Below are 23,774 nucleotides of genomic sequence, written 5' to 3'. Positions count from 1 at the left end.
TGGAGTCTCTGTCACCAGGCTGGAGTACAGTGTGGCACACTCATGGCTACCACAGCCTCAGCCCTACTAGGCTCAGGTGATCCTTCTACTGCAGCCTTCCAAGTAGCTTAAGCTACAGGTGCGTGCCACCACACCTGGCTAATTTTTTGATTTATTGTAGAGAGTCTCTGTCACCCAGGCTGGAGTACAGTGTGGCACACTCATGGCCACCCCAGCCTCAGCCCACTAGGCTCAGGTGATCCTTCCACTGCAGCCTTCCAAGTAGCTTAAGCTACAGGTACGTGCCACCACACCCGGCTAATTTTTTGATTTATTGTAGAGAGGCAGTCTCGCCAGGTTGCCCAAGCTGGTCTTGAACCCTTAGACTCAGGCAGCCCTCTCGCCTTCACCTCCCAAAGTGCTAGGATTATAGGCGTGAGCCATCACCCCTGGTGGCAAGCAGCTCTTTCAAGGAGTTTTCCTATAGTGAGGAGTGGAAAAATGGGATGTAGTTGGAAAGTCTTGTGGGATTGATTGGTCCAATAAAGAGGGAGAAATTGGAGCTGCAGGAAAGAGCCAATGATGTAAGCAGAGCTCTTAAGTAGACCGGAGGGGATGAGATCTAGGGCACCAGTGTAAGGGTTGTCCTTAGATATGAACAGGGATAGTGCATAGATAAAGATGTGGGCATGCTGAAAGATTTGATGGTGGGACATCGGATTGCTTTTTTTTGTTGTTTGTTTTTGAGTTGGAGTCTTGCTGTCACCCAGACTGGAGTACAGTGGCCGCACCTGGCCACCACAGTGTCGACCTGCTGGGCTCCGACGATCCTTCTGCCTCAGCCTTCTGAGTAGCTGGAATTACAGGCACGCACTACCATGCCCGGCTGATTTTTTTTTTTATTTATTGTAGAGATGAGGTCTCGCCTGCCCAGGCGGGTCTCGAACTCGCGGGCTCAGGCAGTCCACTCACCTCAGCTTCCCAAAGCACGGGATTACAGACTGAGCCACCGAGCCCGGCTGGATTGCTTTTTAACAAAATATGGGGCAAGTTATCAGATGAGAATGAAGAGGTGCAGAGAGTGTTGGAGATTTGGTGAGGGAGGAAAGGCTAAAAACAATTATTGCAGAATGTGAATTTACCAGAGCAGTTTCTAACTTTGGTAACTGGATAGATGTCTATATCATCAATCAAGAAACAGAATACAGAGGAGAAATCATCTGTGCATTGATGTACTGAGAATAACAAGTTCAGTGACAGATATATTCATTTGGAGACACTGCTGGTTCTGTTATAAACAATGTTCAGGATGTGAAGAAAATACCAAGAATGGAATCTTAGAAAATACTAGCATTTAAGGAACAGAACAAGTGAAAGAGAGAGTAAAGAGAGATATCGGGAGAGCTCGTCCTGAAGGTTAGAAGAACAGAGAGTTTGAGCAGGAGGAAGGGCTTGATAGTAGTGCCCTATATTGGTTCCCAAAGTGTGGCACAAATGTCACTAGAGGTATGCAAGCTTTTAGGTAGTACTTTAATTTTAATATTTATGATTTATTTAATGGACATTTGAAAAAATATGTAACTAACACATAAAACCTGTGATTTTTTTAAAATGGCAGAGATTTTCTCTTATTATCAATTATTATAAGATTAAACTGAATTCATTTAAAGAAAAACATGATATAAATAATGGTACTGGTATGAATTAAAAAATATGATAGTAATTGATAAATTAATGAAGTGTGGGAATTTCTGGGTTTAACAGGGTAGAAAGTCATTACTTACTTCGTTTTATCAAAAGCGTTTTCCATAAAATGGGGATATGTCTACACTAAAGTGACATGAGTAAATTTTGGACTGATGGTTTCCCTTCATGGTGGCTTATGCCTATAATCCCAGCACTTCAGAAGTCTGAGGCAGGAGGATCACTTGAGGCTAGGTTTTTGAGACCAGTTTGGGCTATATAGTGAGAACTGTCTGTACAAAAAATGCAAACTAACCGAGCATAGTGGTGCACCCCTATAGTCCATACTACTCATGAGGTGGAAGGATCTCTTGGTCCCGGGATTTCGAAGCTGCAGGGAGCTGTGATCACACCACTATACTCCAGCCTGGATGAGAAAAATGCAATAAGATAAACTTAGAATATGGAAGTATTAAAGTGAACTCTATATTACTGAATTACTTTTAGAGGTGTTAGCATAGTTCCTAAAACATAGCTCATGTTTCATCCCGTCACTGAGTGACTAAGATAACTTTAAGGCAAATGGGAAATGATACCAATGATCATTCTCTAGAAAACATGTAATAATAATAATAGGACACAAATAAGGAAAGCTTTTTTAAAAAAATCATGTTAGGAATATGAAAAGGTGCTTGAAATAAAATAGTAGAAAATTTTTATGAGTGATTGAAGAAATAGGGTGTTTATCAGGAGGGTATTCTGAGCCCCATCATAGTATACACACAGCGAGTGGTTTAATTCTGTTTCGCCAGGGCTTTGGGAGTGGAATCACTGTAGACTTGGCTCTGATGCCCAAAGAGAATTGAAACTGAGGTAGTCCCTAAGTTGTCATGTCAGACATTTCAGTAGCACTTCTTGAAGGCTGCCAGGATGGGGGAGCACTGCAGCTTGTCACTCAGCTACAAATACTTATGTTCATTAAAAATAAGCGGCACATGTATAATCTCTGAATTGCAGAGCTTCATACTTGAGGTGTGTGAATGGTATGCGGCCATGTCAGGGTTACTGGCGTGAGCCTCCAAAAGGAAGTCAGTTATATTTTTGAAACACTAAATTAAGTTTAGATCACAGTTCTGCTTTCTTTCTGCTCTGTGTGCCATGTGGGGACACCCACCGGAGGGCATTGTCAATCATATTTTGTGATCACATATTTGCCGATGGGGTTGGAAAGTTGTATTTAGACATCTTTGTATGCGGGCTCCATGGGGAGCTTATTGTGACTTCCTGAACTCACAGCGCCAACAACAAAGTGCACACATCAACGAAAGATATTTGGTATGAGCAAGATGAAGTTCGTTTTATCTAGTGTCCATTAATCATTGCCCAAGATATCTTTCATGCGGTTTGTTGCCACAATTGCATTTCAGCCTCTTGATAAGAACCGACGGGGACTGACTTCTAGTTATGCACACTTGTGTGTAATAAGGTGGGCAAGTTCATTGGATGTTGTCCTTTCAAATTTTCAGTTTTCATTAATCGTTCTAGATGTTTTGGAGATATTTCAGTTTGTGTAAGTTGTGCCATCTTATGCAGCAAGCACTTACATGACTCCTCTCCCTTCAAAAGGCTTCTAGCCAGGCACAGTGATATGCACCCAAGGCAGGGGGATCTCTGAGTTCAAGCCTAACAGTGTGCTACAATTGTACTGTGATTAGCCACTGCATTCCAGCCTGGGCACTGTATCAAGACCTTGTCTCTAAAAATAAAATTATTCTACTTTGCAAAACACACACACATACATACAATCCTTCAATATTGGTAGAGTAGACTCATTAAACACTCTTAAAATGTGATTTGTGCCTCTGAAAATTCCTTATGTGTGCCATGAGAAAGTTAGCCAAAATGAATTCCCAGTTTTGGAGTATATTTAAAAAAAAAAAAACAGTGAGCACCAAGTGTTTAGCCCTTTTTTAGAAATTTAGTGATTGAATGATTTCTACTCAGTTCGATGGCCTGAAGGAAGTAAAGCGATGAAGCGGATAATCACTAGAAAAGAGCATTACGCGCCTATAATTCGGCTACTCGGAAGGCTGAGGCGGAAGGATCGCCGGAGCCCAGCAGGTCAAGGCTGCGGTGGCTGGGGGCGGCCACTGCACTCCAGTCTGGGCGACAGAGTGAGACTTCAACTCAAAAAAGAAAAAAAAAGAAAAGAGCGTTAGTGACGTTAAAATACCATATGACTAAGGATACCTGCCATGTGTATATGTATGTGTGAATGTTTTGGGTTTCTACCCCTTTTTTCTTTCATTGTTAGTAGTGAATTACTAGTGGTCAAATTTATTTCTTGTTAAGCTATTGTGCTCTTTGACCAGGAAAAGTTCAGTAATCTGTTACTTTTCTTAACCACCAAAGTTTATTTAATTATGATCTCTGGGATGCAGGAGAAATTTAAATCACATTTCACTGCTATCAGAAGATCACACAGCTTGGGGTATATCTTCTTATTTATAAGAACAAACCTAAGTTTGTCATCCAGAATTTGCTGTCCTCAAAGCAGTATCTACCTCTTTAGCTGTCCAGCATCGCTTAATAATCTGGTCAGATCACAAATATATGGTGAGATAATTAGAGAAAAGAATAATTGTAAGAAATCTCAGGAAGAAGCAAGAGGTGAGGGGCAGCTTTAGCAGGTGTCTGGTGTTAGGCAAGTCTTCTGGTTCCTGCCACACCGGTAATAATGTAGCCCTATTTCCTGGGATGATGGGAAATACAGCTAGAGAAAAGCCTAATATGAGCAACAAAAAAAGCAGGGCACTGCCTCTCACAGCACACTGGCCAAACACCAGAAATGCTATAAATTGGGAGAGAATGAGTAGATCCTGGAAACCATGTTATTACGTGCAAAATGGTCACCAAGGTGAGTGCTTCGTGGCAACTTTCATTTGGTGATACACAGGAAACAAACAGTCTGATATTATCATTAATTTTTCCACACTTTTCCCTTGATTTTGTGTGTTCGCTGTATGTACTTAGGTGTAGGTAGATATGCTCAAATCAAAGTATCTATCATAATCCTGTACCCCTAAGGTGGTATCTGCGACCAGGGAATTAGGGACTTCATCACTGAAGTACATAAGGCTCTACGTAAGATGTTCTTTGGTTTAAGGCACTTGAGGGTCTTTTAAACACTCGTTTAAGTACTGACTACTTACATCAGTGAAAGGGACAATTCCTAGTGCTTGCTCTTTGTCCTTACATCTAGGTCCTATGATATTACTAGGCTCAAGTCCTGATCAATTATGGAATAGCTGGGACCTTAGGTTCTCGTTTGAAGATACTGTTCTTATCATGCACTTAATCTGGGAGCAAAAAAAGATGAAGTAGCCTCTGAGAGTTTATTAGCCTCAGCCTTGCACTGTCTTTGCTCTGGAAAAAAAGGCAAGCCTGATACACCCAAAAAGTGCTTCTGATCACATATCCCTTCTCTACTGTTCGTATCTCTCTGTCTCCAGTAGGAGTTTGAGGAAGAGGACCAGAATTAAGGTCTCTTGGTTTTCCTGCTAGATTCCTTTCCTCCCCATCAGCAGGTGACAACTCAGCTTACAGCAGGAGAAAGGCAAGGCTGATGGTAAGCCCTAAAGGTTGTGGACCGTTAAGGAATGATGCCCCTTCTTTCTGTTCGTAAGCTTATTCTAAGCTAAGAACCAAGGAAGCAGACTGATGGCAAAAGTGTGTGGCTGAATTTTCCGTGGACTTTCGCCGTCCGTGGCAAGTGTACCAAATCTTGATACATGGTGATATATGGTGATGTCATTGTTGGTAGGTCATTGTCTTCACTTCACACATCCTGCTTTCCTGGTTCCATGAATTTGTACATGTTTTCCACAGCTCTTTCCCATAATCCCCCACCTTTCCTTCTAACACATGTACTCTAAAGTACCAATTTTACCCCTCCTGCAAGGCCGACTTCTGCCTTGCTTCGCCTGATCCCCTAATTGTAAGCCATGCGCAACCAGTCTCTGGGGGCCTCTCCTTCAGCTCCTGTGACTTGCCATTGTTATTTGTGTACATCACCAACTCTCTTGTGGGACTCGCTCTAGCTCCATGAGCAGAAACCAGTCTTTTTTTTTTAATCTTCATGCCCTGGCTCATCATGTGTCCCACACCCTCCCTCCAATGTGTAGCACATAGAATGCGCTTTGCTGGCAAAGTAACTGATGATATTTCTGTTTGAACTAACTCAGAATACCTAAATAATACAGGTAACGAAGAATAGTTATCTTGCCTCCCTCCATTGTTTACCCAGAATGCTTCATAGGATCCCCCTTCAGTATCCTTTTTGGTATATAAAAATGATCTCCTTTTAGAATCTACAGCTCTCACCATAGAAGGGGGGAGAGAAAAGGGATAATATTATCTCACTTGGCCACTAGAAGCTAACACAGCTAACGGAAGCCTGTATTCTTCCACCTTCAGTCCCCACTGTTTTTAATGAAAGTAACAAACGTGCGCCTTTTGGCTACATTGCAAACTGACACCTGTGGATGAGTCTGAGAAAGACATTGAATGTGTTACCCTTGCTTTCTTGCTTAAAGCAAATTTCCCTAGGCTGAGGTAAGCCAGAGATTTACATTTTAAAATTATAATAATAGCTATGGCAGTTAATTTTTTAAATATAATTTTTACATGGAAAACGCACAGTAAATTTCTAATGAAAGTTAACATTTCTTTAAGAGATGTAGTCTGAACTTTTGCCTATCTAGAAGATGTTATAACTACCAAGAACTTGAATTCATCATTAAAATAGTCTCTGACACAGCCTTCCTGTCATGGTGTCTATGTCTCAGCTGATGCTGATTTTGCTTCCTATACTTTTGTCATTTAAGAGAAAGCCATACCACAAGACCAAGAGGTCAGATTTTTAGCCAGTTCTCCTTTTTCTACTCTAAAAGAAGGCGGGGACTATAAGTCTGCAGATACCAATTCAGCTTCTAATTCTTGGGCAAAGCAAATTTCCCAACCATGTGTGAGCAGAATGTTCCCCAGGACAGAATTCAACTCCATAATCTACAGTAAAAGGAAAACACACATACACACACACACATGCATGCACGCACGCGTATTTAGGGATCACATGCTTTTCTTCCTTTTTATAAAAAGAAAACTCTTCTGACTTATTCACCTCATCAGGAGAGATTGTTGATTTCAAGTCTTTAATATGGTCTGTTTTATATTTGGTATTTTACTTTTAAGGTCAGTCAGTACATAACTATTACTTAAAAATGCCCTGCAAAGATTTTTATTCAGCAGTAATTGCTGCATGAGAACAGGTCCAAGGAGCCATTACTTCTGCTGGAATAATTTATGTTATCTGCACAGGGCAGAGGAGGGGAGGCATCTTTATTTGTCTCTCAAGTGCAGTCATCAGCAACCTGGGTTTCACTCAAGTTCAAGGACTTGAGTTAGCAGTGGTTTCATTAATGGTGTTTTCCAAGAATCCTCTTACCGTAGGACAGTAGTTTCTCCATTTCAGAAAGAAAAACTTAGAGAAGTAAATTGATTTGCTCAAGTTTGTATGGTGAGGCTATAGCCAAGGCAAGATTTGAAATTTGAATTTATATCATGGCATGCTCCTCTTGGCAAAAGGTCTGCTGGACTCTACTACAGCTTCTGGAGGTAGAAATCATAAAGGTCTCTGTTCTTCCTCAGGTATTTATATTACTCTGTTTGGTATCAGAGTCCCACACGTTACCTATGATAGAAGTTTCCTGATGCTATTTTAAAGTAATTTTGTAGTAAGCTGTCAAAAGATTTATTTTTGTTTACTTCATGATATTTTACTACCTTCCTAAAAGTGAGATTATATTTTATTAGAGAAATAAGTATGAAATAATGTTATAATGAGGTAGCTTAAATTATAATTAAGTGAAACATTCATGTTGTGTTCCTAAGTTACCCATTTTCAAAAAAAATTTCAGCTTTATAGCTGCATAATTTTGAGTGCAGTTGGGTAGTAAGGTAAGGAGATAAAGGAATACCTGAGGCTAGGGAAAAGAAAGAAGAAAGACAAGTTCTATATAAAAGTTGCTCGTATCCGTTAGAGGATGATGTCTATTTTCCACCCAGGTACCTTATGTCAAATGTACCAGAGTGCTTCCTATAAGATAACTTTTCTAGAAGACAGAAGAAAGGAGACTTTAGAGTATATTTAATCCTATTGAAGCAGGGATAGGATGCCCTTAGAGCATTCCACTGTTTACAAAGGCCACTTTTCTGATATCTGACAACCTACTTTGCCTTCAAGTTCAAATTCCACCCCATTACAAGTCAGTTTAATTATTTGTGTCTTAGAAATTCGTTATATAATGGGTAACATGAGAGCATTGCTTTTATTTGTTGTGTGAAGCAAAAATATGTTGGGGGAAAGACTGAAGGAAGGTTAACAACCTAGAGGGAGTTGTCAAGCAGAAAAGAGGTAAATGTTGACTTAACATAGTATTGTGGTTTATTTTCCTATTACAAGGCAGTGAATTCGCACTGTCTATTAAAATGCCCTTCAAGAGCACAGAGCAGATTATGAGGCTAATTGCTAGATGTTCTAAATATTTTAAGGCTTAGCTATGCTAAGTGATTTAATCTAAATTCATTGCTGTTTTCTTCTAAAAGACTGGCAGGAATAAACTCTGGTATCGCCCTCAGTGTCCCCTACACACACAGAAAGTTGATGTTAGGCAAATATTCTGATAACTTCTAATACCCAGTTAGATGGTCATCCTAGAGATTTTGAGTTGGCTATAGCTAAAAGGCCTTATTTTAAAAATACTAAATGGGGATAACTTCTTACTCCATTGTAATTTTTCAGGGAGACAGTGCTAATAATAAAACATCTTACTGAATGCTAGACGGTGGTGTAGCTCTTTATATTTACTTTTCAACAACTTGATGAAGTAGACACTGTTATTAAACTCAGTTTGCAGTCAGGTGCCTGTAGTCCCAGCCACTCAAGAGGCTTAGGTAGGAGGATCACTTGAGCCCAGGAGTTTGAGTCCAGCATGAGCAACATAGTGAGACCCTGTCTCTAAAAAAACAAAAACACTTTCCTGAAGCCAAAAACTCAAATTGCGGATGAGGAAACATTCACAAGAGGTAAAAATGACTTGTCCTGCCCCATGTGTGCCCATAACCGCTGTGCTATAAAGCTAAAAGAACCACATGATCCTATCATTGTTGCTAGCTGTAGTTACTTGGCTTTTACAAAGTTCTGATGCCTAAATTTATTTGTGGCATTTCTTTATTATGTCTAACCCTAAAGGATCCCAAGGTATCTAGCCAGGAATCTCTACCAATATATGAGATTTAGAAGGTAAAAATCCTTTTTAACAAGTAAGTAGCTACCCAGCTCTAGTTAGAAAGTGAAACATGTTCTCTTAGCGATTCATAAACAGTTAATATGAGAAGGTAGGAAGGAGATCCTGGGATCTTGGTATTGTCTGAAAAGCTGTTTACCCACAGGATAAATTATGCCTTTATCCCTCAGGGGACTTAACACTTTGACAAGGTATATTAAAAATTTAGTTGTCTTCTAGAACACTCCTATAAGATAGTTAATATTAATAGCCCAATTTATGCAGGAGATACTCTAAGCACAAAAAAGAATGTTGTGTCTAAGATTTCACAGTGGCTCCAGAATCAAAAAATACTCTTCTTGGAGTTTTGTGCTTAGTTGATATTGCCTGGTAGTCTTTTATTTCTAAGAAAAACCAAACTGCCAGGATTTGAATTAGATGCTAAATGCTTTGCAAGCAAGTACAGAGCATTAAGCACAGAAAAGTGTTTCCCTTTTCACCTGGGGCCTCGTTATCCAAAGCCTTTTATTTAAATCATGTAGTTCCTTTTAAAAAAAAAAAATCATTCTTCTCAAGGTTAGTCTAAATCATGGAGTCTCCTTATTTTTGTGTCAGCAAAAAATAATAGATGCATAGAAGATGACTTGTTGCTTTCCAGGTGTCTTAGTATTTTTCTTCAGCTTTTTTAATGAGAACATCATCTCCACCTCTGCTGGGAAAACAAGTCATATTTTTTCACATTGGCAACTTTATCCAGTTCCCCTTTGAGCTAAAGCAGAGCTATACTGTAGTTCAAGGAAGAGAGATTTTAGTTCTTTCTGAAGCCCTTCACTTCACCTTTAGACAACTGGAAGAAACAATTTTAAAATTTAGGCAATTTGGCTTTCTATTACTAGCCTAGATACTTAAGAAAATCACCCTAGAACCTAAGCCAGTCTGTTTTTAACTTTTAGTGTAAGAAAGTTAGTATTAACAGTGCTAATCCTTTTTTTTTTTTTTTTTTTTTGAGTCTGTTGCCTGGGTCTTATTCTGTTGCCCAGGCTGGAGTGCAGTGGCACAATCATGGCTCACTGCAACCTCAACCTCCTGAGCTCAAGTGATCCTCCCACCTTAGCCTTCTGAGGAGCTGGGACTACAGGTTTGCACCACCATACCCGGTTTATTTTTTTATTTTATGTGGAGACATGGTCTCGTTATGTTGCCCAGGCTGGTCTCAAACTCCTGGTCTCAAGTGATCCTCCACCTCTACCTCCCAAAATGCTGAGATTACAGGCGTGAGCCACTGCGCCTAGCAACAGTTCTGACTGTAAAGCGTGTAGTTTTCATTCGATCACTTTGATGCCTACTTCCAAAAAATACCCTAAAACCTATATTCTTCCTTTTATTCCTCCAGTTTCTCCTCCCCATTCCTCTTCTCCCACTCTGTAAGATGTTGGCCCTACTTTCCTGAGTTGGAGGGCAAGGCATGCTTAAAATGCACAAGGTCTCTAAGTTGGGAGTCATGCAGGAGTAATTTTGGCTTCCTGGTTTTCTGCACATCGTACCCTATAAATGAGGCATTTGTTTGTATTGCAGAAATTTAAAAAGATCAGCCAATTAAGTTTTCACAGTGGGAAAAGGGTAGGAGAGAAACAGGAAAGATGCTCATGTTGGGGGAGGAAATCGGCTTCAGAAAACACAGAATTGCGCTGATTTCCAGCGTTCAAGGTTTGTCCTTTGCTTTGGCAATGTTAAATTTTACACAGCCCGTGTCAGGGTGGAACATGCTTTAATCACCATAATTGTCATCAGTATTTCCTCTCTGCTTTTAATATCAAGCTTATTTATACCCCAATTAAGAATTGTCTCAGAAGTGTAATGTTCTTCATAGTAAATTATGGTCAGCTGGGTGTACAGAGTTGTCTTATTTTAAAGCTCTTATGCTTAGCTTCCCTGTACCTAACAGTAGATACCACATGGTGAAAATAGAAGTGGAGGCCAGTCCTCTTGCAGGAGAATCTGGAGAAAGAAAAGAACTCCCGTTGCTCACGGCTTCTTTCCTATTAGTTCTCTGTGGGCACATAAACGCCCACACACCCCACCCCATCCTCTTTTTCTACCAAATGGTACTTCTCATTGCCTTCCAAACACACATGAGCATTCCTGTTCCCATTGCTATGCCCAGCACATCATTCTCCCTTGCCTAGAGTGCTGCCTTCCCCACTGATCATGGGAAGCCCAGAAGCTCTTTGGGAAAAGAGACCTGATTCAGATCCCAGATCTACCCCTAACTGTTTGACTTCAGGTTGCTTAATTTCACTGGGAATTGGTTTCCTTATCTGTAAAATGAAGATTATTAATACTTCACAAGGTTTTTATGGGGGTTAAGTGGAGGAAACGAATAAAGTGCACTCAGCAAATATTGTTTCCATTCCCTTTGGTAAGTCCTACCTGTTCTTCAGAATTCAGGTTCTGTCTGCTCAAAACTCATTCTCTGAAGCACTGACTTGGCACAGATGCTCCCTGACCATTGTCTGTTGTCTTGTATTCACTGTCTCCCCAAGTTGCTTGTAAGTTTCTTGACTAAAACTCTCTTGAAACAATCCTCAATTTCTGGCATAGCCTTATTAAAAATGGTAGCCTCCCACGTGTGACGGTGTAGAATTGGAATATGGAAGGTGATGCTAAGCTTGTGGTCACCTAACTCAAAACTCATCAGGTTGGGAAAAGTTTTGCATCCATTACATTTTCTTGGTACAATAAGGAACATTACCTGAGACGTCCTTTGTTAAATTATGGAACCTAATCCAGAAAGAGACTTCTTGTGCTGTCATTGGTACAGAGAGAACTTGATTGGATATATAAGCCTCTTTGAGGCAGCATACTCTAAGAAATAAACTTTTAGAGCATGTTTGAATGTTTTGGTAAAGGACAGTAGTTACTGGTACATTCTTTTCCCTCCCTCCCTCTTTCTTTCTGGCAGGGGTCTCACTCTGTTGTCCAGTCTGGAGTGTAGTGGCACAATCGTGGCTCACTGCAGCCTTGACTTTCTGGGCTCAGCTAATCCTTCCATTTCAGCCTCCTGAGTAGCTGGGACTATAGGCACACCCCACCACTTTTTAAACTTTTTTGTAGAAATAAGATCTTGCTTGCTATATTGCCCAGGCTGTTCGCAAACACCTGGGCTCAAGCAATCCTTCTGCCTTGGCCTCCCAAAGTGCTGAGATTACACATGTGAGCTGCCATACCTGACCTATTTGTACCCTCTTAACCAGTGAAATATCCTCTGATAGGAAAGTTGTAGCCTTCCACTGAATATGCATCTCCAGTGACAATGTCCATGGACCATAAGGAGGAAGAGGACACCTGTCCAACTAGCCAGATAAGCTAGCATTAACCATTTCTTGGCAGTCAAAAGAGAGACAAATCATAGCCGAGCACTCCACATTAAACACAACAATCTGGTAATATATTTCCCTACCCAGAGAATGACCTTCAGGTGGAACCAAATGGTGTATGCGTATGGGGGGGAGGGTTCCATATTAACGCACAATCCCTAATAGCATCAAAACCCTTTGACTCACTGACAAAACTGTAGTGGAAGGTCAGTCTTACTCTATATGTTAAAAAGTGTGAGAGTACCAGGGTTACATTCAAGATCTGACATTTTATGCTTAGATACATATTTATTAACATATCCAGAACTTGTTTTCCAAAGGAAAATAGGCACTTCTGTTACATTACGATCTTAAAGGTAGACTCTGCCATCAATCTCCTTAAATTCTTTGGTTTTTAAAAAAAGGTTCATAGTTGCTCACCTTTTGGTATATCTCATTTCATGCTATCATGCAAAATTAATGTTTTTCTCTGCTATAATTTATATCAGATTTATCCAGGTACTAATCTGTCACTTCTCACCTTTGATAGGCAAATAGAAGGAAAACTTTTTGTTGGTATTTTTAACTTCAAGGAAATATCTCACAGCCCTTATGAATGGAGTATAATCTTCAGGCATGATCTTTGTTGTTACAGTTTTTTCCCCCTCCAAGTATTTGATTCTTAAAGCCTAGCAGCTGAAACTTGAACTTCAGTGCAAAATCTCAAATCATGGTAATGACCTGGCTTTAGGCACGACAGCTTACTGACTTTCATTTGCTCTGCTGGAGAGAACCGAAGCTTGTCACCCTTTAGATCTTCTTGTTATTTTGGGACCCTGCGCTAGGGGATTACACAAGCGAGATGTTTCTAATATGTTGTATCTGTGTCTCTTGTCATTGAGGTAATTGTCATGAGAAAACCCTGGACAACAGCCATGGCAAACAGAAATATTTTGACAACTCACAGTCACTGGATGCTGCCGAAGAAGAGCCTTCTGAGAGAGGAACAGAGGAGGACCCTGTGCTCTCTGTTGAGAATTCAGGGAGGGACTCAGATGCCCTTAGACTCGAAAGTAAGTTGGTTTGACCTGAGCTGTGCTTCTAGGGGAAAATCATCTCTCAGGCTTTAAGCTCCAGCTTTTCTCTACTTTCTCGAGTGTGTTGCCTCCTAAACAGTCGCTCGTTATGCTGTGGAATCGTGAGGGTGACCTGCAGTGAGGCGGGAGGCAAACTGTACTGTGAAAGTGCTCCTTTTTCTCCATCTCAGTGTCTTCTTTTGCTAGAACACATTCGACTTGTGTAAGTACCAGACTGCTCATTGTCATTACTCTGCTGTGTCATTGAAAAAAGGAAGATAAGTTGTATTTACAGTAACCCAATACAATTTGAAGACTTGGAATAATGGGCCTGTTAGGCCCTGTCCTAAGATTTCATTTTATGACCCCATTTTGAGCTATGCAATACTGAACAGCTCTTGCTAAGGTTATCAGCCAACTCAGAATTGCCAGAATGAACAACTTCTTTTTGCTCTTTGTCCCACTTGACCACTTTATTGCATTTGGAACTATGTAAAACTCCTTAAAACTCTGCTTTCCTTGTGGTTTCTGGAATACCACTTGTTTTCAGCTTTCTTCTATCCTTGGATCAACTTTTAAAATTGACTTCATTTATTCTATATTCTACATAAAATATATTCTATATTCTTTATTTGTTGGGTATCCAGCATCCTAACTTTGATCTTCTGTCTCATCCCTCTGCGTGCTGTTTCTTGGTGATTCAGATACCGTTGACTATACCAGTGACTCCAAGTCTGTATTTTCAGCTAAGACATTCTCTGCAACTCCAGACCTTATTTCTCCCTTGTTAAATTGTATTTTTTATCTGGATGTGCCTCAGGCACACATCCACTTAAACATGCCCAGAATTGAACTTCTCATTTTTGCCCTACTTCCTGACATGCTTCTAATTTCTATATGCCTGATCTCTGTTGGTGGCATCACAACTCACCCAGGACCACTATATTCAGTGAATCTCTAAAACCAGTGGAATCTATCATCTCTTCATCTATTCCCTCTGCAACTGCCTGAGTTCTGATTTACTTTATTTCTGCCTACTATTGCAGTAGACTCTGAATTTTGTTCTCTAAATCTTATCTTTACTTTAGTTTGTATATGGAAAGAGACAAAGAGAGGGAGGGAGAGGGGCTGAGAGAGAAAGAGAAAGAGAAATATATAATACACGTAATCAATACAGAATTTAAAAAGCTGAAGCAATCACTGCTGCCAGTTTCTTATGTCTAAGAAGTGATGTGTGAAATGCACATGGGATCAGGTCAGTTGCCTGGCCTTAGCACTTTCATTGGCTCTCTATTCCCTCCACAAAGGGTCAGTCTCTTGGTGTGGAATATGAGACAGTTGGGCCCCCAGTTCCCTCTCCAACTGCACCACCTACCAGTTCTCTACAAAGCAGAAGGTTCAAACCTTTCACCACACCCCTCTCCTGCCATGCTGTTTTGAGCCTCCTTGTCTTTTGTGCAAGTGAGAAGTGGCCCCTGTACACTCTTTGCTTTATATGGGCAGCTCCTACGCATCTCCATGGTCCAACTCAAGTGTCACCTCCTATAGAGGGAAGAGTTTGCAAAGGGCTCCAGGCGTTTAGGTGCTCCATCTGCGCCTGGCTTCTACTCTTGGTCGAGACACATTTCATAGACTGAGTTGCTTGTATGTCATGTCTCTCATCAAACTATGAGCTTTTTATGTACCATGTCCTACTTAACTTTATTTTTTGTGGGTATGGTAAACATTTATTAATGAAGTGTGACACTTCCCTTCCTTTGTAGGTTGGATTAGCATAGTAAGCAATTACAAAATCTTGTTTTCCTTCAAGGGTATTATATATTTTAAAAAGATGTCTAGAAGAAGCAAGCTAGACCTCAAAGGGGAAGGTGTGCCCTTCACCTTTGCATGTTTAGAAAATTAGTTTTATTATTTCTGCCAGAAATGATGGAGCTTTAAGGGCACAAATTTCCATTCACCATTTTAAAAGAGATGGGTTCGTAAATTAGATGGCAGTTTCTTCATTTCCAGTGGGGCTGCACTGCTCTCTGTTGCCTGGCAGCCTCATGACTCTTTTGGGCTTCAAGGTACCCACACAACTAAGTAGACATCATGAGGTTCCTTGGTGAATTCAGAATCAAAAGAAATGAAACTGAGTAATGTTAAGGGGTATTTTATTTTGTTTATAGAGATTGTTCCGGCCGGGCTCGGTGGCTCAGCCTGTAGTCCCAGCACTTTGGGAGGATTGCCTGAGCCCGTGGGTTTAAGACCCACCCGGGCAACTTGGCGAGACCTTGTCTCTACAATAAATTTTAAAAAAAAAACTAGCCGGGCATGGTAACAAGTGCCGGTAGTTCCAGCTACTTGGAAAGCTGAGGTGGAAGGATCACCGGAGCCCAGCAGGGCAAGACTGCGGTGTCCAAGAGCGTGCCACTGCACTTCAGTCTGGGTGACAGAGTGAGACTCCGACCCAAAAAAAAAAGAAAAAGAAAAAAAGAAATTGTTCCTATTCCAAGACAGTATAACTCCCTAGTGATTAGGATATTTGTGACTGCCAAGGAAGAGTCTTCTTCCTTGTAGGATAATTCAGAGTAAAACCCAACCAGGCCGGGTGCAGTGGCTCACTTTCGGAGGCCGAGGCAAAAGAATCACTTGAGCCTAGGAGTCCAAGGCCAGCCTGGGCAATATAGTGAGACCTCGTCTCTACAAAAATTTTTAAAAATTAGCCAGGAATGGTGGTTTGCACCTGTAGTCCCAGCTACTGGGGAAGCTGAGGCGGAAAAACCATCTGAGGCTAGGAGGTCAAGGCTGCAGTGAGCCATGACTGGGCTACTACACTCCATCCTGGGTGACAGAGGATGACCCTGTCTAAAAAAGAAAAAAAGCCAAAATTTTGTTTTTTGTCTCCCCCTCTTATAAATATATCATTGCTTGAGACAGATCATAATATAGTATTTATGTTCCTTTAGTTACCTGTTCCCCATGTAGTCTCATTCTGTCCCCATACTGAGAATAAAGCATAGTTACCCTGACTGAGACTAGGTGTTTTCTAGTTCCCTTCAGCATCATGTCAACTGTTAGGGTGGGTTCCTTTTCAGAGTACCAATTCAATCCATTGTTTGATGATGACTCTTACTACTTTTACATCAATCCATTGTTTGATGATGAATCTTACTACTTTTACTACTACTTTTACTAGTTAGAGATATTGTCATGTCCTATCTTCACTACCTACTGATTTTTTTTTTTTTTTTGAGTTGGGGTCTCACTCTGTTGCCCAGGCTGGAGTACATAGCATGGTCACAGCTTACCACAGCCTCAACCTCCTGGGCTCAGGGGATCCTTCTGCCTCAGCCTCCTGAGTAGCTGGGATTACGATCACACACCACTATACCTGGCTAATTTTTTAATTTTTTGTAGAGACGAGGTTTCATTATGCTGCCTAGGCCAGTCTCAAACTCCTGTGCTCAAGTAATCCTCATGCTTTGGCTTCCCAAAGTGCTGGTATTACAGACATGAGCTACTATGGCCACTACCTGCTACTTGTTAAATACTTCTTAGCCTTCCCTCATTTATTTAAAAACAAACCAAAAAAATGCCTCATAGAGTGATTTTGAGTATGTAAATGAAATAACTTAGGGAAGCATTTATTTTAGGACCTGGTACGCAGTTGGAACTCAATAAATGTTCACTTTTGAAAACATGGGCATGACTCTACTGCTTCAGAAGTCGAAAGTCTTCACATGCATTTGTACATAGTAGATGCTCAGTAAACATCTGTTCAATTAGAGGGAGTCCTAACATACTCACATAAGAGTTGTTATAGGAACGATTCCCTGTTTGCTTTTCTAGATTATCTGCTCAGAGTTCTCTGTTTTTTCTTGCATGCTGACATCAGCTAAAAGAAGTGAGAGCACCACTGGTGCAAATGAATACTCATGATTGTCGTTTTACGCTCAGAAGTGAATAACTTAATCCGAGTGATTTAATCTAAGTCTTTTGTGCTTTCGATTATTGGCTTAACATTTTATGGCATTGTTTATACATGAAATCTTAAGCACAACTGCATCTTTACAATCTGACTTCACATCAGATCACTGCCATGGAAAGAGAATACTAAAAATCAAGACAGAATTAATTGCCCAAGGCCCTGTGATGTAGAGTCTTAATTTGGAACCAGTTTGTCTAGTTCCTTAGTGTACTTTTTCTATTTAGTAAGACAAAGGAACTTATTCCCTCTGCAGTATAATTACTAATGGTAGCATGTGCCTTGCTTGCCTTCACAAGCTTCAACCTAGAACTCCAGTACCTGTTGGTTTTAATCATGCAAGACTTTATGGAGGAGATGTTTTGAGTCCGATTTTGCTGGCCATCTCTTTGAGTGTGTGTCCTTTGGTCAATCTGCTTTGCTTTGAACATAGCACTCATCTTTCTATCCTCTGCTTTCTGAAGCCCTTCTGGAAGTTTCTCTCCCAAAGTTGTAAATACTGTTTCTTATCAAATAGTCACCTTCTTTTAATCAGCTTCTCATGTTCCTTGCAGGTCATTGACTGATTTCTGTTTCCACTCCAGGCTTCATCACTTCAGTCTCTCTCTGGATAACCCATTCCATTTTCATCTGATTCCAAAGCCTTTCCTAATATTGAACTAAAATATGACCTCATTTCTGGGTTCGCCTTATGAGGCTGCCAAAGTCAGTCTTGTTTTCCATTAATGTTACATTCTCTTCTGTGTTTGAAGATGGTTTTTGTTTCTGCCCCCTTCACTCTCCACGTCTTTGCTTCTTTTCAGCTAAATGTCCTCATTTCCTTAACAGCCCCTCTTATGTTATGACTTCTGGTCCCTTTACCATCTTTAAAATCATCTCCCTGGAAGTTTTCGAAATCTTTCTGGCAAAATATTTTTCAAGCCTGACTTTGTTTGTGTTGTATATCTCCTGCTCTTCCTGTCACTGGATTGCCCTTGGTTTCTTTAGTCCTTTTTCATTTAGTGTTGGTTTTGAGTACTTTCACCAAGTTGTGCCTTCCTGTGGTTGTGCTCTGCTTTGGAAATTTCTTAAACTGAGATGCCTAGACTTAAGTATTAATCTTGAAGTGTGTTTGGCACGTTGCAAGGTTGTACTGAGCTTTTTATTTTCATCAAGACTACAGTCACTTATCTCCATCTCCCAGCACTTACTCACTGTGATTCTTGACAGGTTACCCACATGGCTCAAACTCAACTGTAAGCCTTTGCAGTACCCTGGGATCTTCATTCAAGGAAAAAAGTGAATTCACTTAAACCTCACTGTGGGTGCTCACATTCTCTTCAACTTCATGATATTTATTTTCCTTCTTCCAGTGTGAAATTGGTACATGGGTGAAGAAGATAAAGAAAAAATCGAGTTATGGGCCTAAGGCTCTCTGTTTTCAGTTTGTGTCCCACCATCTGTCCTGCAAGCAGCAAGCCAAAGATTCACTTGTTCTTCTTGCTTCAAGCATAATCAAAACCTCTGAGATCCCTCTACAGTCCCGACCTCTCAACAAACCAGAATTCTGCATTTCTAACTATGTAGGACCATTGTTATACAATATTTGTTATACAGTATTTTGTATAGGGCAATGTCTGGAGAGACGGTCCTTTGTCTGTTTTCATCTACATTATAAATTGCATGGGTAATTGTATTCCCAGCCCTCAGCACATTGTTAGAACACAGCAACAAACATCTCAATGAATTAATGAATAACTGTCTAAAATCCCAACTCTTTGTCCTGTAACCTTCTCCTGACTCCATTGTCTTTGTAAATATCATTGTTTTCATGTTTACAGGTCATAATCCTATATTAACATAGTAAAAAGTCCACTGTTTCACATTAGGCTTTAAAATCTTGACATCTTCTTTGCTTTTTCTTCCTTCAAATTTCCTCACATACTTCCTCCCCCTCCTTTTTTAAGTTCCCCTTGTCTTCATCCTATGCTAGCCCACCTGATACTTGTAGTGGTAATTGTGAAATACCTCATTGTTCCCTTTGTTTTCTGTTCTCTCTCTCTTCCTGTGCTCAACACTCCTACCCCAAACACCAACTCATTTACTACTTTTAAGAATTTGACCTTCATAATTATTATGGCCCTCACCATGTTGTTTTTCTACTTAACAAACAAGAGTCTCTTTACAATGAATCCTCTTTGTGACTTCCCAGAAATTCTTAATGTCACGCATTTTCCTAAGTACCTTATTTGTCAATATCTCCTATATACATTATTCGTTCTAATTTGAAATTGATAGTGCCTTCACATATGTTGTCCTTATCTCTGTATGCATGTATATATGTATATACATCTGTATGTACGTGAGTCTATGAATACATGCTTTTCAAATAATGTCACTCTGGAGAGCACCCTTCCTGGTTCTCCATTCTGTCTTTCTAAATCCTGCCTCCAGTAGTCTGCCTTCCTCTAAGAAGCATCTTGTGATGACTCTGAAATATTTTTTCTTCTAGAAAACAATATTTAATTATTGGCTTATTGTTTAATCATGTAGTTTTGTGTTTTCAACTTGATTATAAATTGGTTAATTCCTTGGGGTCAGAAATCTTCCTATTATTGTTTTGGTCCCACCTACAGCTTATAGCATAGAGATAGGCACATAGTAGACTCTCAGTAAATAAAGATTGGTTTGTTATTTGCTAACGTTTATGATCTGCCCATTCCTCACCTTTAGGAAGAAAATGGAAAAATATGTGTGTGTGTAGTGTTGTTGTTTAGGAATTGCTTTCAGCCCAACCCCTGCAGCCTTTGGGAAGGCCTAGTGGCTGCCAGCAGCAGAAGCCTCCAGCAAGTCCCAACGTCTTTCTTCATTTGAATATCGATTTCTATTAATGAAAGCCCCTCTATGAATGTTTTGATAATGATATATATTACCATATGGTAGGGGCACAGGGAAGCAATAGCTTTTGGATACTGGGTTTGCAGAACTCTTTGTAGCCAAACGACATGCATGCCTTCCAGGCACTGCTCACACTGTTCCAAGAAGTGTGAATAGAACTTACTCAGAGGAAGCACAGCTTCCCAGCATGGCATCCTCCTGCAGCTCCAACTATGCACTGGGGACTTTGTTACTTTCAGTCTCCCTTTGGTCAGGAGACACTTTTCTTATGCCCGTATTTTTGGTGGGGTCCAAATCTATCAAAAACCCTTTCCTGTCTCAGGACCGGGTACAAGGAATCCCATGGTAGCCATGGGAGAAGGAAGGGAAAGAGCCTAAAATGAGATGAATACCTGGAGGCATCTCTGTTGCTACTAGTCATGCCAGGCACTCTTCGAATGAAGTTGCTGTTTGGGGTCCCTGTAAGAACCCTGCCCTGCCTTCCTGTGATACCTACTAAAAACTCTAAAAATCACGTGGTGTACCAAACTCTGTGCTAAAGACATGATGCCTGACTACTTTAGGATGCTTACCATACAGCTAAGTTGACAGTATATTAGTTGACTAGGTAAGCCTTATATTAATGACAAGGTCAACCTCAGAGTTCAAAAAGTTTTGAATTGCCAGCAGGACAAGGCAAAGGCAGGAGCAGCAGATCCTCAAGACCTCACAAACCAAATCATGCCTGAGTTCCCATTAATTCGTTCTACAGCTGTGTGTGTCTGCTGTGTGTCACATGTGGAGTTGGGTATTAGGAATATCGTAGCACACAAGATAGAAACTAAAATAAGAACTTTTTGTCAACCCTACATTTATACTACTGGCCACATAATGCAGCCAAGTAACCAACCACTTTTGTCTGAATATCCTAAAGAAAAAGCTTTGGCAAACCCATATGCTTTTTTCAGAACTCAGTTTTTAAAATAACAGTAATAAAAATCAGTAGAAACTGGCAGATTGGTTTAGAAAACCTAAAAGGAACTTTTTAAAACAGTCCATTTTATAGTCACTTATTAACAAGTGGAAGAACCCTGTAGCTTTTCCAGGAAGGAATAACACTTAGATATTTCTAATAGTACCCCCATCATGACAACAGACCTTCCTATTCTCTGTAATAGAAAGTGTGATGGGAGGTAGAGATGCCCGTCACCAGTGCTAAGGGTGACACTGCTGGCCTTCTGCAAATATAGCTCCAAGCTTTAAGTTCTTGTTAGCTCTAGTAGTAAGCCCATCTTTCCACCCCAAAGCTTTGTGAGAGACTAGCACTACACATTTCTAACTTGAGTTGCTCACTGTGGCTATATCTCTGGTCAGTGTGAGTATGGAAGTCCTGATACTGGCCTTATTACGGACACATTCTGAGAAATGCATTGTCAGGTGATTTCATCATTGTGTGAACATTACAGAATGTACTTAAACCAAGATGGTACAGCTACTGCACACCTAGGTTATATGGGATAGCCTGTTGCTTCTAGGCTACAAACCTGTACAGCATGTTCCTGTACTGGATACTGTCGGCAGTTGTAACAGTGATAAGTGTTTTTGTATCTAAACATTAAAAAGATTCAGTAAAAATACAGTATTATAGCCTTATGGAACCACTATCATATATGTGGTCCTTCATTGACCGAAACTTTGTTATGCACTGCAGTACCTTTTTACTATGTTCTAAATTCCTTAGCAAACCAAAATTACCAACTGAAGATTATGTCACTGGAATAATAGACTGACATTTTGTGAGCTGTCAACCCTGAACTCTCAGGTCGTCCTGGGGGTACATGTTTCAAAAGGAGACATTTTGTTATTTATTTTTGCACCCTGTCTCCTTCCCAAAAAGATTAGAGATGACTTTCATAGAATACACAGCATAGATGCAGCCAATCATTAAAAATAAACAGCAAAAGTTAAATAGTAAAGAATTTTTTTAAATAGAGCATTCTATTAAGAAACTCAGACTAATTTTGCTGTGCGCTTCTTTGTTCTTCAAGCATAGATTAGAACTCAGAGGGTTGTGCAGCCTTCATTGGGTAATAAAGGAAACATAACGAGTTGTCAGGAGAATTTTCCTGAACCATTGTACTGAGAGACATCCATGGGAGTCTATATACGAGACTTGAGTAATGTAAATAATATCTTGATAACCATCTTAGGACGAAATTAGTATAGTGCTATTTCTTATACCAGCCATTAGTGAAAGGGGGAGCCTTTGTGTGGAATTAGGATAGTTTCCATTAGACATATCATTCTTCAGTTAAGGCAATTAAGCTGGCTGTATGGGCTAGATATACTGCTATAATAGTTCATGATATTTGAATAAAGCTTGAGGAATCCCACATATTAAATAATTTGCCATAATAAACTTCATCCTTGCCATCTATGTCTTATATGTGAAGCAAGTATATCTTCTTTCAGAAAGTGGTTGATAGGTGTCCTCATGTTCACTAGTAACATAAACTGTGACTGCCTGCCATCTAGCTGCCATTTTTCTAGGCCTGGCTTTTGGCAAAAGCTGGATGACAGAGATGATCTTTTATTACGAATTTTGAAGATGCTGAATGGTGTTTTTATGACACGGGACTATAGAAGTGCCTCTAAGCAGAACCAAAGCTTTTCCCTCAAAGCAGGCTTGGAGTAACTCAGGTACTTGACTGAGTGCTATGTGACTTGTAATGACATTCTGGCCCTTGAATTTCAGGCACAGTGGTTGAGGAGAGCAATGGCTCTGATGAGATGGAGAACTCAGATGAAACAAAGATGTCAGAAGAGATACTGGCTTTGGTGGATGAGTTTCAACAGGCGTGGCCTTTGGAAGGCTTGGGGAGTGCACTCGAGATGAAAGGGCGGCGTCTAGACTTGCAGGGGATACGAGTGCTGAAGAAAGGTCCCCAGGACGGAGTGGCCCGAAGTTCTTGCTATGGAGACTGCAGAAGTGAAGATGATGAAGCAACAGAATGGGTACGAATTGGCCGGCTCCGTTCTCACAAACTCTAGCCCAGGTCAGCAGGGGCTCCTTGTTTACGAAGCACGAGGCTTCTGCTGGGATGTGGCGCTACTTGGCTCCACTCTGCAGGACAGCCTTCACGCGGGAATTGCTCTGGGGGCAGCTTGCCTGTCACTTGGGCATGGCCAGCGCTTCTGGGAGGCAGGAGGAAGTGAGATGAGCCTCTCTTTGTAGTTTGTCTTCAGGGCTAGGTTACTTTGTTCATTTCACCGGTCATTTTTCGTTAGACCTTTAAGAATTAAACTGAGCCGGGCTCGGCGGCTCAGCCTGTCGTCCCGCGCCTTGGGGAGGCCGCGGCGAGGGGATGGCCGGAGCCCGCGGGGTCGAGACCCGCCTGGGCAACTTGGCGAGACCGCGTCTCGACAGTCAATCCAAAAATGAGCCGGGCGTGGTGGCGCGCGCCTGTGGCTCCGGCGACGCGGAAGGCGGAGCGGAAGGGTCGCCGGGCCC

The 23,774-nt window shown here is 40.8% G+C and overlaps 1 protein-coding gene across 1 annotated transcript in view; it reads left to right on the top strand.

The window, feature by feature from the left end:
- The window catches only part of TTC17 (tetratricopeptide repeat domain 17), a 120,209-nt gene that overhangs the window by 37,939 nt on the left and 58,496 nt on the right, over window positions 1–23,774 (top strand). Inside the window, exons 16-17 of the mRNA XM_021719512.1 lie at window positions 13,267–13,437; window positions 23,019–23,278. Of these exons, the coding sequence (XP_021575187.1) occupies window positions 13,267–13,437; window positions 23,019–23,278 (431 nt within the window). The remainder of the gene's footprint in view (window positions 1–13,266; window positions 13,438–23,018; window positions 23,279–23,774) is intronic.

This window comes from Carlito syrichta, unplaced genomic scaffold (genome assembly GCF_000164805.1).
Source record: "Carlito syrichta isolate Samal-C Ts95f unplaced genomic scaffold, Tarsius_syrichta-2.0.1 Scaffold314782, whole genome shotgun sequence".
NCBI classification, from domain to species: domain Eukaryota; kingdom Metazoa; phylum Chordata; class Mammalia; order Primates; family Tarsiidae; genus Carlito; species Carlito syrichta.
The sequence above is the reverse complement of the archived record's forward strand: the minus strand, read 5'-3'. Positions and strand labels throughout refer to the sequence as shown.